General features: G+C 48.1%; 1 protein-coding gene across 1 annotated transcript in view; it reads left to right on the top strand.

Annotated features, from left to right (window-relative positions):
• LOC132587152 (Golgi integral membrane protein 4-like) overlaps window positions 1-7,641 on the top strand; it is a 75,363-nt gene extending 67,722 nt beyond the window's left edge. The window contains exon 16 of the mRNA XM_060259380.1: window positions 7,048-7,641. Coding sequence (XP_060115363.1) covers window positions 7,048-7,149 — 102 coding nt within the window. The 3' untranslated portion in view covers window positions 7,150-7,641. The remainder of the gene's footprint in view (window positions 1-7,047) is intronic.
• Window positions 7,642-17,566: the final 9,925 nt, after the last annotated feature.

Genomic DNA, 17,566 nt, shown 5'->3' with positions numbered 1-17,566 from the left:
CCTTGGTTGAACCCTTTCAGTGTCTTTGCATCTCCCGAGATGTTCAGAGGCAAATTATATCCGTCTCGGAGCGCCCGAGGGGACTTTGACTGCCAGCCGGGCACGGAGCTGCCCGTTTGAACAGCCTGCGGGGCCCTGTTGAGTGCTGACAGCAGCCTGCTTGTGCCATTTTTTAAAACAAGAATTTGTGCTTCCCCCGCGTAGTGGGAAGCAGCTGATAAGACTGCACGGGCAGTAAAGGAATTTCAGTCCCCCCCCCCAATACACACTCTGCTGTTGCAGTAATAGAACAGGAAGATAGTAAAAGATCATCCAGTTAAATCACAGTATCCTTTTCTGCAAGGCAAGGCTCAAAGTTGCAGCATTTGGGTGCCGGATGTGAGGTTGCCAACTCCAGGTTCAGAAATTCCTGGAGATTTGATGGTGGAACCCGGGAGAGTGGGGTTTAGGGAGGCGAGAGACTTTGGCAGGGCATCATGCCACGCAGTCCACCTTTCAAAGCTGCCTTTTTTTCCCCCTCCGGGAGAAGTGGCACACATATTTTTACATAAATAAGTAGTTTACATAGTGTAGAGATCCACTGTGATCCCAAGAGATCTCCAGCCCCCCCCCCCCAGAGGTTAGATAATTCAAAAGATACAGTGTATGAAACAGCAAAAGAACAAAACACTGTATATAGTGCGCAAAAGAGAGAGCCAGTTTGGTGTAGTGGTGAAGTGTGCGGACTCTTATCTGGAAGAACCGGGTTTGATTCCCTACTCCTCCACTTGCACCTGCTAGCATGGTCTTGGGTCAGCCAGAGCTCTGGCAGAGGTTGTCCTTGAAAGGGCAGCTGCTGGGAGAGCCCTCTCCAGCCCCACCCACCTCACAGGGTGTCTGTTGTGGGGGAGGAAGGTAAAGGAGATTGTAAGCCACTCTGAGACTCTTCGGGGTGGAGGGCGGGATATAAATCCAATATCTTCTTCTTCTTCTTCGAAAGGGATTTAAGCGTCTGAAAAATTATCAAAATAAAGATAAATATGCGTTAAAAAGTCCTGTTCTACCGAAATCACACACATATAGTGAATTAACAGACCAAAAGCATTCATAAATAGAAGTATATCAATTCAAAGAAAAGGTCAAGACGGTAAAAATACGTGATTTTGGTTGAAATCGGGGGGGCGGGGTGAGATATTTGGCTGTGTGAGAATACATATCCATGCAATGCAGCTGATGGCACTGTACTGTTCTGTGTCAGTGTGCGGAAAGTAACCTACTGAATGAATGATGTCATTTCCAGTGGCATCAGGGGGTGTGGCCTAATATGCAAATGAGTCCCCGCTGGGCTTTTTCTACAAAAAAAAGCCCTATCTGTACAGTACAGATATAGTTGACCATTGAAGAAGGCCGATTTGGGCCAAAATACATCAGGTCACAATAGTTCCTCTTTGTATACATTGTACTTTTACACTGTGATGCGGCTGTAACTGGACCCATAAATGTTTTTAACCAGGGCTTTTTTCTGTAGAAAAAAACCCAGCAGGAGCACATTTGCATATTAGGCCACACCCCATGACATCACCATTGTTTCACACAGGATTTTTTTTTAAGAAAAGGCCCAGCAGGAACTCATTTGCATATTAGGCCAAACCCCCGATGCCAGGCCAGCCAGAACTGTGTTCCTGTTCGTTCCTGCTCAGAAAAAGCCCTGTTTTTAACCATTTCATCATAAATGCATGTATTTCTGATAATATTTAGGTTTTACATGTAGTTTTTAAAAATTGGCCCTACGTTGCTTTGCAGCTAACCTTTTTGGTTCTTGATTCAATTCTTTTGGGTGAAGTCCCCCCCCCCCCTTTCTCTTTCTTCCTTGAAGATTCTGGGAGCACAGCAAGCCTTGCTGGGAAACATCAAAATTTAACAGGCCTGTAAGTGCCTTTGGGGGTTGGTCACCTGCCACTGGTCCAGCGGGGTATGCTTTTTGGAAAGTAGGTCAGGCCGCTGTCTCTGCTCATTACTTGGGTGGAATAATTGGGTTGGAAGGGACATGGTTGTCCAGCAACAGGGAAGAGGCTGGTTGGGGTGTTTAAAAAGCCCAGGAGCAAACCACGCCAAGCCAGCCCCACAGAGCTGATAGGCTCAGACCTACTCAGCTTTGCCACCTATGCAGCTTTGCCACCTGTGCTTGCCAACTTCCAGGGAGGACCTGGAGATCTCCTGGAATTACAGTTGACCTCCAGATTACAGAGATCAGTTCCCCTGGGGAAAAACAGCTGTTCTGGAAGGTGAGCTCTGGGGTGTTACACCTCTCTGAAGTTCCTCCCCTCCCTAGGCTCCACCCACAACATCTCCAGGAATTTCCCAAACCAGAGTTGGCAACCAGAGGCAAAATCTGAGCCAAGCAACTTCCTGTGGGGCTACCAGCCCTGCTGGGGTCTACTCAACTTGGCTTGTGTCTGCCTGCCAGTGGCCCTCTAGGGCGGTAGCCTGTAGGAACTGCCATCCTGTGGCAGTGAGTTCCGCAGGTGAATTGTGCAAAGGAGTCCTTCCTTCTGTCTGTTCTGAATCGAGTGTCCATCCGCCTCAATAGCGGTTAAGTGCACGGACTCTAATCTTGGAGAACCGAGTTTGATTCCTTCCACATGAAGCCAGCTTGGTGACCTTGGGTCAGCCACAATTCTCTCGGACCTGTTTTACTCAAGAGCAGTTCTCTCAGGGCTCTCTCAGGGTGTCTGTTGTGGTGTGGGGAAGGGAAGGGAAGGAGATTGTAAGCTGCTCCGAGACTCCAAGCATAGGGTGGGGTATAAATCCGACCTCTTCTTCTCAATGGGTGTCCCCTGATTCTTGAAAGTTACAGGCTTTCCTGGATGAGACATCCGCCTTGGGCCCATTCCAGTCCGGCTTTCGCCTGGGCCATGGGACGGAGACTGTTCTAGTCACTCTCACAGATGACTTAAGACGACACCTGGATCAAGGCAGGTCAGGGCTGCTGATACTTCTTGATCTGTCAGCAGCATTTGACACGGTCGATTACGACCTTATGACCCACCACCTTGCTGTCGCCAGAGTTCAGGGGGTGGCCTTACAATGGTTTTCCTCCTTTCTCTGGGGACGACAAAGGGTGGTGCTTGGCGAGCAGGCTTCCCTGCAGCATCCACTTACATGTGGAGTGCTGCAGGGAGCCATTCCCTCGCCAATATTATTTAACTTCTATATGCGCCCCCTTGCCCAGAATGCCCGAGGTTTTGGGCTAGGTTGCCACCAGTATGCTAATGACACCCAGCTGTATCCGTTGATGAGTGGCGGGCCAGTCGCCACCCCTGACCAGTTGTCCGAGGCATTGGGAGCCGTGGCTGGGTGGTTACAACAGAGCCGGCTGAAGCTGAATCCAGCTAAGATGGAAGTCCTGTACCTGAGCCGGGGTGGGGTGGGTATGGGCATCCAGCTCCCAGCTTTGGACGGTGCCACATTGGTGCCAGCCGAAAAGGTGAGGAGCTTGGGAGTGACCTTGGATGCCTCCCTTTCCATGGAGGCCCAGATCACGATGGTTGCCAGGTCCGCCTTTTGTTATCTTCAGCAGGTCAGGCAGCTAGCACCATATCTATCCCCCCAGGACCTGGCTACAGTGATCCATGTGATGGTCACTTCCAGACTAGACTACTGTAACTCGCTCTATGCTGGCTTATCCTTGAGACTGATCCGGAAACTGCAGCGGGTGCAGAATGTGGCGGCTCGCCTGCTCACTGCACCACCTTTACGGGTGGGCATTCGGCCGGCGCTCCGCAGTCTGCACTGGCTGCCTATCGAGTACTGGATCCGCTTGAAAGTTCTAGTGCCAACATTTAAAGCCTTATGCGGCCTGGGACCAACATATCTGCGGGACCGTCTCTTTCCATATATGCCCAGGAGGTCGTTACGTTCGGCCTCCCAACATCTGTTGGCCGTCCCCGGCCCAAAAGACGCCCGCCTCGCCTCAACTAGGGCCAGGGCTTTTTCAGTCCTGGCCCCAACCCGGTGGAATCAACTTCCTATTGAGATCCGGGCCCTACCTGGCTTATTAGCCTTCCGTAGGGCCTGTAAAACGGAGCTGTTCCGCCAGGCTTTTGGCTGAGGCTGTGGGAGTCTATTCTTGATCTGGTTGGCCTCCCCAGCCAGCACTGTCATCTGCGCTAGGAATTGAAACTGCCATCCTCATGAGATATCATGATGTGGGATGGCTAGGCTGGGCAATATGTGATGTCACGGTCATCTGAGTGCTGTTGAGTTGTCTGTTTATAAAATGTTTTTTATTGTATTTTATTGTTTTATTATATGTTGTACTCCGTCCTCAGACCTACAGGGAATGGGGGGAATAGAAATTTACTAAAATAAATAAATAACTAAAATAAGAGAAAAGGTTCTCTCCATTTTTTCCCTGCTGCACTTACTTAATTTTGTAAAGGTCTCTCATGTCCCCCCTCGCCCTTACTGCCTTTTCCTAAAGTGAAAAACGCCAGACTCTTGAGTTTTTCCTGGCAGGGATGGTGCTCCAGCTCTGTGATCAGGGGCCCGACACTTTCTTCCTCCAGGCAGCAGCTGCAGCGGTCTCAGCAGGAGGGCCTCCTTGCCTGACCTGCAGAACTCCTGCTTCCAGCCAGAGAGCCCCAGCAGCTGCTCACGCCCTCAGACTCTTGATGTAGCACAGGAAAGGAGCTTTTCAGAGACAGGCCACTGTGGTCCCATCACTATTTCCAGTAGGGGATCTGTTCCAACTTCTGAACAGGTGTCTGATTGAAAATTAATTTAAAGTTATTTTTATAGATGGATGGATGCAGGGCTTTTTTTTAGCAGGAACTCCTTTGCATATTAGGCCGCACCGCCTTGATGCAGCCAATCCTCCCAGAGCTCACAGTAGGCCCTGTATGAAGAGCCCTGTAAGCTCTTGAAGGATTGGCTGCATCACGGGTGTGTGGCCTAATATGCAAAGGAGTTCCTGCTACAAAAAAAGCCATGGATGGATGGATGGATGGATGGATGGATGGATGGATGGATGGATGGATGGATAGATAGATAGATAGATAGATAGATAGATAGATAGATAGATAGATAGATAGATAGATAGATAGATAGATAGATAGATAGATAGATAGATAGATAGATAGATAGATAATGGAATATAGCAGGGGTGGCCAACGGTAGCTCTCCAGATGTTTTTTGCCTACAACTCCCATCAGCCCCAGCCATTGGCCATGCTGGCTGGGGCTGTTGGGAGTTGTAGGCAAAAAAAACCATCTGGAGAGCTACCGTTGGCCACCCCTGGAATACAGTACCCTGAGAGTGCTGAAACAACTTAATTACAAATATAATGCTCTCCTTTTAGAAGACTGATTCTTCAAAAGATTTGAAGGCAGATTTGCTGGTTCACAATTAATTAATTGATTTTAAAAAAACCTAGGACTGTGCCATACTCAGTATTTAAGATCGATCGATTGATCTCATTAAAACGACATGCTGAACAGCAGTGTAAAAAAGGAGAGGGAAAGTAAATTTTAATTTTGTTTCTATTTTAAGGATTCGTATGTCCCACTTTCAGATTATCTGAAAGCCAAACACCTGATACAAAATGTGTTTCTTCATTTCATATATACCCCTCCTTTCTCACCAGGGAACACCCAAAGAGCCAGTTTGGTGTAGTGGTTAAGTGTGCGGACTCTTATCTGGGAGAACCGGGTTTGATTCCCCACTCCTCCACTTGCACCTGCTAGCATGGCCTTGGGGCAGCCATAGCTCTGGCAGAGGTTGTCCTTGAAAGGGCAGCTGCTGTGAGAGCCCTCTCAGCCCCACCTATCTCACAGGGTGTCTGTTGTGGGGAGGGGAAGGTAAAGGAGATTGTGAGCCGCTCTGAGACTCTGCGATTCAGAGTATAGGGCGGGATATAAATCCAATATCATCTTCTTCAAAGAGGCTGCCATCAATCTCCTTGCCTTCAGTTTATCCTCACAACACCCCTGTGTTGTGAGGGCTGTGATTGGGAGACTGGCCCAAGGTCACCCAGCAAGCTTCCATTGGCAGAGCGAGGATTCAAACCTGGGTCTCCCAAATCCTGGTTCAACACTCCATATCGCTACACCACACTGGCTGATGGGTGCTGGAGTCCATAGCCATGGAACTCTGACATCCTAGAAAATACACCACAGTTGAGGACAGCGATGGTCCTCCATCGCGTCCGGCACTCCTATTCCTTTCCCTGCCCCCCCCCCTCTACAAAACAATGACATTTCCAGAAATCTATCACCATCAGACTGGCTTTAGGCTGCTGCGAATTGTACTTTATTATTTTATTTTGGGAATCTCTTTTGTAAGATTTGTAAATTTATTACTGTTGTACACCACTCTGAGCCCTGTTTTCAGGGGAGGGCGACTTAAAAGTCCAATTTAATACATAAATAATTGTATGCGGGATACAGGCCTCGCTCCAGAGAAGATTCTAGCACCCAGGAGAGAAGAAAGGGGTCTTCACAAAGATAAGATGGGAGAGAGACTGCCGGCTGGGCCAAGAAAATAATTGCTTGCATGTAAAAATAGAACAGCCCCGTGGCGCAGAGTGGTAAAGCTGCAGTACTGCAGTCGGAGCCCTCTGCTCATGACCTGAGTTTGATCCCAGTGGAGGCTGGTTCAGGTAGCCGGCTCGAGGTTGACTCAGCCTTCCATCCTTCCAAGGTTGGTAAAATGAGTCCCCAGCTTGCTGGGGGGAAAGTGTAGATGACTGGGGAAGCAGCGGCAAACCACCCCGTAAAAAGTCTGCCGTGAAAACGTTGTGAAAGCAACGTCACCCCAGAGTCGAAAACGACTGGTGCTTGCACAGGGGACTACCTTTACCTTTACCTTTAAAAAGCTGGCTCATCAGGGGGAAGAGGCCTGGCCTAGCCCCCACCACCCTAGTTTTCCAGCTGCAAGGAGTTCTTCTTTTCCACATGTGTGCAGGATGGATAGCGAGCTCTCCAAATCCGCGTGCTGACACTTTCTCTGTTCATCGTTGCTGCATTTCAGTCTCACTTCCTACTTTTCCTGTTTTCTCCACGATGACAGGAGGACCACGGAGGCGAGGTGGAAGACGCTGAAGACCTGGAGCCGGTCCGGGGAGCCAGAGGCCGTGGAGGAGGAGTCGACAGAAAAGATGACTACTACTGAGGATTCTGGCAGCCCAGAGGGGACCTGAGAAGAACCTGGAAGGAAGACCCGGCATGAGGGCTGTGGCAGCGGAACTGGGCTCCTCACTTGAGCCTGCGAGCCCTGAAAGTCAATGCTTCTAGAAGATCACACGGACGATGCAAACACAGACGTCTCTGCGTGTCCAGAGAGCGCGTCCAGGCTGGCGTAGGAGGCAGCTGTCTGAATATAAGACTCTTCCCTCCCCCTTCTCTCCTTCTCTGTGGTTTCTTGAGGGAGGGCTTCAAAAAAAAATCAAGATCCCTCTTTGGATGATTGCTCCCTCCTCCCTGTTTCAGAATTATTATTTTTTTCCAGATTTGAGACATGGGGAGGAGGAGCCAACTTTGTGTGACTCCATCACCCTCGGCCTGCTTGCATTGGCCTATTTCCTGTAGTCCCGGACTCACTCGGCTGCTCTTTAATGCAAGGTCTGTCCATCTTTATATATAAAAACAAATCTTTTGGTACCGAGATCTTGCTACGTTGTTGTCCGTTTTATTATGAATGGAGGGAACAGGGCAAACATTCCCAGTACAGTTGCCAGCCTTCAGGGTGGCGGGTAGAGATCTCCTGGAATCTCCTGGCAGACTTTTTAACGGGTGGTTCGCTATTGCCTTCCCCAGTCCTCTACACTTTCCTCCCGGCAAGCTGGGTACTCATTTTACCGTCCTCGGAAGAATGGAAGGCTGAGTCAACCACGAGGCCGGCTACCTGAACCCAGCTTCTGCAGGGATCAAACTCAGGTCGTGAACAGAGCTTAGGACTGCAATCTGCAAGCTTTACCACTCTATGCCACGGGGCTCTTGCTTAATTCATACAAGTTACCGTATTTTTCGCTCCATAAGACGCACCTGAGCATAAGACGCACCTAGTTTTTAGAGCCGTTTGTGTGAATTTAGAGGCATTTGTGTGAATTTTTTGCAGTATTCGCTCCTTAAGACGCACACACTTTCCCTCCACTTTTTTTGGGGGGGAAAGTGAGTCTTATGGTGCAAAAAATACTGTACTTATTACATTCTATCCCACCTTTCTTCCATCATGCCTGCAGAGTTTCCAGGTGTATCACCCAGACAGTAACCATACCTAGATCTATTTGGCTTCAGCACAGTTGCTGATTGGATGCGCTCTCCAAACAAATCCTGGGACCAGTTGTTCACCCTTATGACTACAGCTTTCTTTGTATATAACTGTCATGGTGGATGCATACCCAGAGCGGGGACATTGAGGTTGTTCAGAAACTCTGCCACAAGCTAGTAAAAATGGTGAGCCTAGTAAATGGTGGCCACAAGCTAGTAAAAATGGTGAGCCTAGTAAATGGTGGCCACAAGCTAGTAAAAATGGTGAGCCTAGTAAGGTTGCCAACCTCCAGGTGCAGGCTGGAGATCTCCAGGGATTACAACTGGTCTTCAGGTAAAAGATCAGTTCTTTTGGTTTTATACCCTGCCCTTCAATACCCAAAGGAGGCTCTGAGACTCTGATTTCAGAGAGAAGGGTGGGATATAAATCTGCCTTCTTCTTTTTCTGTGAGGTAGGTGGGGCTGAGAGAATTCTGAGAGAACTGGGATTGGCCCAATGTTAGTAAAATAGCTTTACATGGAGGACTCCAGATAAGAGTCCACCGCTGTTCACCAATACCTGGAGAAAATGGCCACTGATGGTGGACTCTAAGCCCCCAAACCCCAGCCTTTCTAGACTCCACCCCTAAAATATTCAGCTATTTCCCAAGTTGGAGTTGGCAATTGTAGACCCTGGCCTTTTTTTGAGGAGGATCTTGCTGCTTTGGACATCACATGAACTGGTTAAGCAAACTTGATCTTACTATTTTCTTACCTCGGACCCTTTAGCTTGCATATAGCATCAGTTGCCAACCCCCAGGGTGGGGCCTGGAGATCTCCTGGAATTAAACCAGTCTCCTGACTACAGAGATCAGTTTCCCTGAAGAAAATGTCCTGCTTTGGATAGTGGACCTTATGGCATATACTCCACTGAGTTTCCTCCCCCTCCCCAAACCCTGCTGTCTGTAGGACCCAGCCCCAAATCTCAATGAACTTCACAACCCAAAGTTGGCAACCTTACATTTAGCATTATTGCTGCCTCTTTTTTATATCTTTCCCTTACGCATTCGTTGACAAAAAACTCATTTTCCCAGGAGCTGGATGGTGAGAAATACAAGGCTCTGCTCAGTTGACCAGCCAAAAACAGGCAACTGTAATCATTATGCCAGGCTTGACCAATCCAAAGACTCTGTACTGCCTGCCAATCACAGGGGTCGATGTTTCACATGGCTGTTTCTTTCTGTGCCTATAGAGGGTGCTGTGCACAATAGGGCAAACTCTGAAGGCCCATCCTGCTGCTCTGGCCATGTGCTTGAGCAGCCTAGAAGCCTGAAAGATGGCCGTGGCCTGCAAAAGGCATTAACACCGCCACCGCTGCGCTCTGTGCTCCTTTTCTTTTTGAACTTGATTTAATGGCACGCCGCTCCCTGGCTGTTTGCTATAAATAGCTCATGCCAAACAGATTATGCGGGAGCTAATTCATCTGCCCGGCCACGTAGCAGTCAAGCGACATCCCCCGGTTCAAGCCCTTTCACCAGCCAGCGTTTTGATCAAAGCCGAAACGGTCTGGTTCTTGACGTGACGGTTGCCTCTCGAAGCCTCTGCTGAGGAATGAGTAATGGAGATGAATTTTCCGCTTCAGCCTTCGGCACCATCCCTTCCTCTCCGCCAATCTCCTGCACCCAGCGATTCCTGATATCTAATCTATTGTCCTGAGCCTAACCACCGGAATGGCAGAAATCCCCACCGGAGAGGTCTGAGGTTAGGGCTCGTGCCGGTTGGCATGTTATCTGAGCAGGAATTGGTAAATTCGAAGGGATGCTTGGCTAGGCTCCCGCGTCAGCAATGCTGAATCTTTCTATAGGTGACGACAGCTAGGGGAAGAACTACAGACATTTGACTCGCATGATTTCAGAGGTGTTTCAAAGGTGTCTAATGTAATCTGATCACTTACATTTCTGCTTTCTGGCTTCCCAAAGTCTCTGGGAAAAGCAGGCTTCTGAAATCCCAAGCACCGTGCCATGTTTTGTACATGCATACTCTTTGTGTGACGATTGCCACAGGTGTGTGATGATACAGGTGTGCTGAATGCAGATAGAAATTGTGTCAGGAACAGACCGGTTCTCAGCCCTGTAATTTAGCGTGTGTATTAAGTGCTGGCAAAAAGAGCAAAAATGCTGTGCGAGAAGCTCCCCTTTAGTATATAAAGATACACCTGGCATGGAAATTCTGCACTCCCCTCTAAGAAGAAGAAAAAGAAAGATGAAGACAACAAAGACAACATTGGATTTGTATCCCATCCTCCGCTCTGAATCTCAGAGTCTCAGAGTGGTTCACAATCTCCTTTACCTTCCTGCTCCACAACAAACACCCTGTGAGGTAGGTGGGGCTGAGAGAGCTCTCCCAGAAGCTGCCCTTTCAAGGACATCTGCCAGAGCTATGGCTGACCCAAGACCCTTCCAGCAGCTGCAAGTGGAGGAGTGGGGAATCAAACCTGGTTCTCCCAGATAAAAGTCCGCACACTTAACCACTACACCAAACTAGCTCTCGAGTGTTCTCAAATGACCCTTCCTGGCCTGTTTAGGTTGGTGCAGAAGGTCCGTGTAGACAGTCCCCAATATCTCCAGTGAAAAGCACGAGAGTAGGCATTGTGAAAGACTTTGACCCTAGAGAGTCCATAGGCAAAACTGACCTTGACAGACACACAACCACACGGAAGCTGCCTTCTACTGAATTAGACCTCTGATCCGCCAAAGTTGGTATTGTGTACTCCAACTGTTAGTGGCCGCCCAGGGTCCCAGACTGAGGTCTTTCACATCACTTGCTACATGATCTTTTTAACTTGAAATGCCGGGGATTGAACCTAGAATCTTCTGCATATGAAGCAGAAGCATACGAAGCAGCGGTTTTCTCACAGCCCCTCCCTGACTCTGTAGAAGGCAGCTTTGTGTGTCCATGTGAGCCGTCCTCAAACCACGTGCCAACGTATCTCATTTTGGTGGAGATGGTTTGTGGTGCCCACAGTAAACCTTGATCTGACATCCCCCAGGATGACAGTTCAAGATGGGCCGTGGCTTAAGCCCCCCCTTCAGGTTTCTCTTGAGTCATCTCCTGAGGCACAATTTTGAAAACTGAGGGGATTAGATAGATCCAAAGAGGATAAGTCTATCAATAGCTACTAGGGACCAGTAGGCTCCTGTGTGAGGTCAGATGCTGGACTAGATGGACCACTGATCTGATGAGAGCTGCCAAGTCCAATTCAAGAAATATTCAAGGATATTTGGGGTGGAGCCAGGAGACTTTGGGGGTGGAGCCAGGAGCTAGGTTGCAACAAGCATAAATGAACTCCAAAGGGAGTTCTGGCCATCACATTTAAAGGGACAGCACACCTTTTAAATGCCTTTCCCTCCATTGGAAATAATGAAGGATAGGGGCACCTTCTTTTGGGGCTCATAGAATCGGACCCCCTGGTCCAATCCTTTTTTTTTTTAACTTGGAAGGTATTTTGAGGAGAGGTACTGGATGCTATGCTGCAAATGTGGCTCCTCTACCTTAAAATACAGTCCCCCCAGAGCCCCAGATAACCGTGGATCAATTCTCCATTATACCCTATGGGAATCAGTCCCCATGGGGATTAATGGAGTGCCCAGCAGACATTTCCCTCCCTCCTTCCCGCTTTCTGATGACCCTGAGGTGGGAGGAGGGCCTCCAAACTGGGGGATCCCCTGCCCCCACCTGGGGATTGGCAACCCTAGATCTGATCCAGCAGGGCTTTTCTGATGTTCTAATGAAGGCCTCAGCCTCTATGCCCCATTATTGGCTATTCAGAGGAACTGATTGGCCACTGTGTGAGACGGGATGCTGGTCTAGAGGGACTACTGGTCTGATCCAGCGGGGCTCTTCCGATGTTCTCCTTGCTATTTTCCTTTGCCAGGTCTGCCAATTACTCTCTGTTTGTCAGCCTTCATGGTGAGCTGTCCCCGTTTAAAATATCAGCTGCATCATCCTTTCTAAAAATGGGATGGAACCCGAGCTGTAATCTAATTAGCTGTCTTTTACCCAGAGGAGGAAAAACCAAAAAGCAATAACAATATGGGGTTTATTTTCCCTGAGCTTTCTTGGCAGGCTTCCCCCCCCCCCCCAAAAAAAGCATGTGACCAGTGAGCAACTTTGAACAGAGGGCAGGCTTGTTCTTTGGGAATCTGATGAAAGAGCTTTTGTAGAAACAAATGAAACTTTTCAGAGGTGTGAAATTTTGGAACAGCCCTCCTGGAAAGACTTTTTTGGGGGAAAGTAGGGATAGAAAACCTCTATTAATTGCATTTTATCCATCCATCAAATCATTATTTACTTCCTTTATGCCCCAGATTTCTCCCAAATGGGGACCCAAAGTGGCCAAAATCAGTCTCCTCACCTTCATTTTATCCTCACAACAACCCTATGAGGTAGGTTAGGCTGAGAGTGTGTGATTGGCCCAAGGTCACCCAGCGAGCTTTCGTGGTAGAGTGGAGATTCAATCCTGGGTCTTTGGCACTCTTAACCAATACATACCACGTTGGCATTTGTTCCTCTTAGAAAATGCAGCAGCTAAAAAGGCAAATTAGGGGTGCGGTCACACCATTAAATCCATCTGCAACACGCCTGTATTATAATCCGCACAACCAATTTTCCGATCAGACAACAGCCAGGCTCCCATTCTATCCCATGTGGGTCCCGTCGCTGGTCGATCAGATTGCTCTACCGGACCTCGTTTCATGAGATGTCAATCTGCATTAGCGCAGGCGCAGTGATGCCCGCTATCTGAGCGTGTCGCTTTTAAATGGGTCAGATCACTAAAGTTTTGCTAGTCCGTTGGCACTACTTTTCCAGCACGAGCACTACGCGTGCAGAAAAGAACCCAGGAATTCAAATCAGTTCACATCTAGTTCACATCTACTTTCAAAAGTGATTTTTGTTTCCGGACATAAGGGTGGGTAAACGATTTATCGAGCCAACATTTGCTTGCTCATTCACTGGCGCAGTGATATCACTTGCAGGGGCTTTGGGAGGGAAGCGGTGGTGCGCTTCCGACGAGTCGCCAACGATGGAGCGTTCAAACAGAGAAACTCCGCTCAGGAACCGTCAGAAGGATTTTGTTCCTGATTTAAAGCAGTATCAAATTAGTCCGCGCCCCAGTCGTCTCAACGCGGGACTCGAACGAGCTAACCACCATTCGCAGATGCTGACTTTTGGACAACCGCTTAAAATCCGACATGCTTCCGGACTCCATTCATGCTCGTAGCGGGATTTTATGAATGTCTGACCTCACCCTAGAGGAGCCAGTTTGGTGTTGTGGTTAAGTGTGTGGACTCTTATCTGGGACAACCAGGTTTGATTCCCCACTCCTCCACTTGCAGCTGCTGGAATGACCTTGGGTCAGTCATAGCTATCGCAGGAGTTGTCCTTGAAAGGGCAGCTGCTGGGAGAGCTCTCTCAGCCTCACCCACCTCACAGGGTGTCTGTTGTGGGGGAAGAAGATATAGGAGATTGTGAGCCGCTCTGAGTCTCTGATTCAGAGAGAAGGGTGGGGTATAAATCTGCAGCCTTCTTCAAATGCGATTTTGGGCTGTATCAACAGAAGTGTTAGCCAGGTCACGCAAAGTGAAGCCATCGCTTTACTCTGCTCTGGTAAAACCCCACCTAGAGTATATTGGGCACCAGAATTTAAGAAGGATATAGATGAGCTGTCATAGAGAGGGCTGTCATAGAGAGGATGGTATGGAATTGTTTTCTGTTGCCCCAGAAGGTAGGACCAGAACCAATGGGTTGAAATTAAATCAAGAGTTTCTAGCTCAACATTAGGAAGAACTTCCTGACAGAGCAGTTCCTCGGTGGAACAGGCTTCCTCAGGAGGTGGTGGGCTCTCCTTCCTTGGAGGTTTTTAAAGAGAGAAGGAGAAGAAGAAGAAGAAGAAGAAGAAGAAGAAGAAGAAGAAGAAGAAGAAGAAGAAGAAGAAGAAGAAGAAGAAGAAGAAGAAGAAGAAGAAGAAGAAGAAGAAGAAGAAGAAGAAGAAGAAGAAGATGATGATGAAGATGATGATGATGATGATGATGATTATGATATTGGATTTATCCCGCCCTCCACTCCGAAGAGTCTCAGAGCGGCTCACAATCTCCTTGACCTTCCCCCCCCACAACAGGCACCCTGTGAGGTAGATGAAGATATTGGATTTATATCCCGCCCTCCACTCCGAAGAGTCTGAGAGCGGCTCACAATCTCCTTTACCTTCCTCCCCCACAACAGACACCTTGTGAGGTGGGTGGGGCTGAGAGGGCTCTCCCAGCAGCTGCCCTTTCAAGGACAACCTCTGCCAGAGCTGTGGCTGACCCAAGGCCATTCCAGCAGGTGCAAGTGGAGGAGTGGGGAATCAAACCCAGTTCTCCCAGATAAGAGTCTGCACACTTAACCACTACACCAAACTGGCTCTCCAGTTTGACAGCAATGACAGCAGTTTGACAGCATCTGACAGCAATGATGATCCTGTGAATTTAGGGAGAGGTATTTGTGAGTTTCCTGCATTGTGCAGGGGGTTTAGATGACCCTGGAGATCCCTTTCAACTCTAGGATTCTAAGCTGGAATGTGTCCAAAGGAGGGCAACAAAGATGGTGAGGGGTCTGGAGACCAAGGCCTATAAGGAAAGGCAGAAGGAGCTGGGGATGTTTAGCCCGGAGAGGAGATGACTGAGAGGTGATATGATCACCATCTTCAAGTACTTGAAGGGCTGTCTTATAGAGGATGGTGTGAAGTTGTTTTCTGTTGCCCCCAAAGGGTGGACCAGAACCAATGGGTTGAAATTGACTCAAGAGAGTTTCCAACTGTTTTGATCATTGTATATCTATTTTATTATCGAATGTGCAATTTTAACACTCATTAATTTAATTGTTTGTGGGATTTTATGTTGTGAGCCACCCTGAGCCTGCTTTGGTGGGGAGGCGGGATATAAATCAAATCAAATAAATAAACTAAATATTAGGAAGAACTTCCTGACCATTAGAGCGGTTCCTCAATGGAGCAGCCTTCCTTGGGTGGTGGTGGGCTCTCCTTCCTTGGAGGTTTTTCAACAGAGGCTAGATGGTCATCTGACAGCAATGCGGATCCTGTGACTTTAGGGGGAGGCATTTGTGAATCTCCTGCATCGTGCAGGGGGTTAGACCAGATGAACCTGGAGATCCCTTCCCACTCTAGGATTCTATGAAAAGCAAAATGGAATGGAAACACCCTGAATGCCTTTTTTCCATACCTTTATCCTGTTGCCCTGGCTTGTATGGTTCGAGAGTTTAAGCCGGTCAAGGTAAGTAGGAGGACGGCAGAAAGAGGAAGCTGCATGGAACCGACATCTCAGTTTTCCGACCAAGAAAAGCCAAATTTCATAAAAGAAAAGCGGAGCTGAGGGGGAAATGAAACACATCTAAGTTTTAATGTAATGACCAAAAATGATGCCAGGTGCGGGGGGGGGGGGGGGGGGGGGCGGCAGGAATATTGCAACGGCAAACCTTTGGAAACGAGGGAGAAAAGACTCCTCTGTCATTTTGTCTCCAGTATGTATTCCTGGATCACCCAGGCTAGCCTGTACTCATCAGATCTTGGAAGCTGAGCAGGCAGGGCCAGCCCTTGACTGTCTGGCTAACTTCTGGTGTGCCCCCCCCCCCCGCACCAGTAACATCCCCGAGTCACATGGGGGCACCCAATTTGTCTCCCCTAGAAGGCTGGCACCCTAGGCCCTAGTTTGCCTCACGGCAGGTAAAATACTACTGAAAAACAATGAGTCCTTATATATGATTTATCCTATATACAACTTCAAACCAGTGTATACAAGTATCAATTTCTAATTTACTTCCCTCCAGAATTTTTTTTTTACAAATTATTAACAAACCGTTAGTTCCAATATGAACATATGAAGCTGCCTTATACTGAATCAGACCCTCGGTCCATCAAAGTCAATATTGTCTGCTCAGACTAGCAGCGGCTCTCCAGGGTCTCGAGCTGAGGTTTTTCACACCTACTCGCCTGGACCCTTTTTAGTTGGAGATGCCGGGGATTGAACCTGGGACCTTCTGCTTACCAAGCAGATGCTGTACCACTGAGCCACTGTCCAATAGAGGGATTGTCAGAAATCCTTCCTCCAGTAAACAAAGTTTGTCATGCAGTCCATCACTTCTCGTGAAATTCTTTCAAATGGAGGGGCCAGGAAATCCTTGCAGCCTTCATCAGACGTCTCCTCTGGATTTCAAGACATTTCAATACTGATCTTCAGTGAATCGGGCTGTTAAAATGGAACCCGATTTCAATAATTTCTCATGCAAAGTTTAAAGCTAAAACAGAATCATTGGGTTCTATTGGAAAACATTGGAACTAAACGTCACTCGTTAATAATTTGTAAATTTTTCTGGAGGGAAGAAATTGGAAATGGATGGCGATATTTTTAAAGAAAATAATAAGCCTATTATATCTGTATACACTGGTTTAAAGTTGTATATAAGATAAATCATATATAAGGATTGAAGTATACATTGTTTTTCAGTGGTATTCTATCTGCTTTCACTTTACACCAAAACCCCTTCTCCTGTGGTATTTACAAATAGTTTGCCTTGTGGCAGGGTTTGCCTGTAAGCAGGGTTGGCCCTAGCTAGTATTTGGATGGGAGACTCCCAAGGAATATGAGTGTCATGATGCAGAAGCAGGCAATGGCAAACTGCCCCTAACCTCTGTTGCCTTGTGAACTGCATGGGGTCGCCGTAATAGATCTGGGTGGGCAGGAGTGTTGGTCTGAAAAAGGACAGATTTTGAGTCCAGTGCCACCTTCAGTGGCACCTTCAAGACCAACAAAAGCTTATTCAAGGGACGCGCTTTTGTGCGCACACACGCTTCTTCAGGCGATGTTCTTCACGTGATGTCCAGTTTTGAAGAAGCGTGTGCGCACACGGAAGCGCATCCCTTGAACACACTTTCGTTGGCCTTCGAGGTGCCACTGGACTCCAAAATCTGTTCCACCACCACCAAGTTAATGTCCATCACTACATCTGGTGGCAGGGAATTCTGAGAGTCAATCATTTCTTCTTCTGCTTATGGTGAAGCCACAGCTTGTCAATTTCAGTGGCTGCCCGCCCCCCAAAGTTCTGAGGCTGCTATAAAGTGATTGTGCACCTCTGCCATTTAACTTGCCTTTGGGAGAAATATATTAATCCTTTAGGGTTCCTCCCATCATCTGTGAACTCAGACCCGCCCCAATTAAACCCTTTGCCGTTTATTGATCCCCTCCCCACCACCTCCACCCTCCAATGAAGACTAAGTGTGTGTTATC

The sequence above is a fragment of the Heteronotia binoei genome, chromosome 18, assembly GCF_032191835.1.
Source record: "Heteronotia binoei isolate CCM8104 ecotype False Entrance Well chromosome 18, APGP_CSIRO_Hbin_v1, whole genome shotgun sequence".
Classification (NCBI taxonomy): domain Eukaryota; kingdom Metazoa; phylum Chordata; class Lepidosauria; order Squamata; family Gekkonidae; genus Heteronotia; species Heteronotia binoei.
This window is presented reverse-complemented; position numbering and strand designations above follow the sequence as displayed.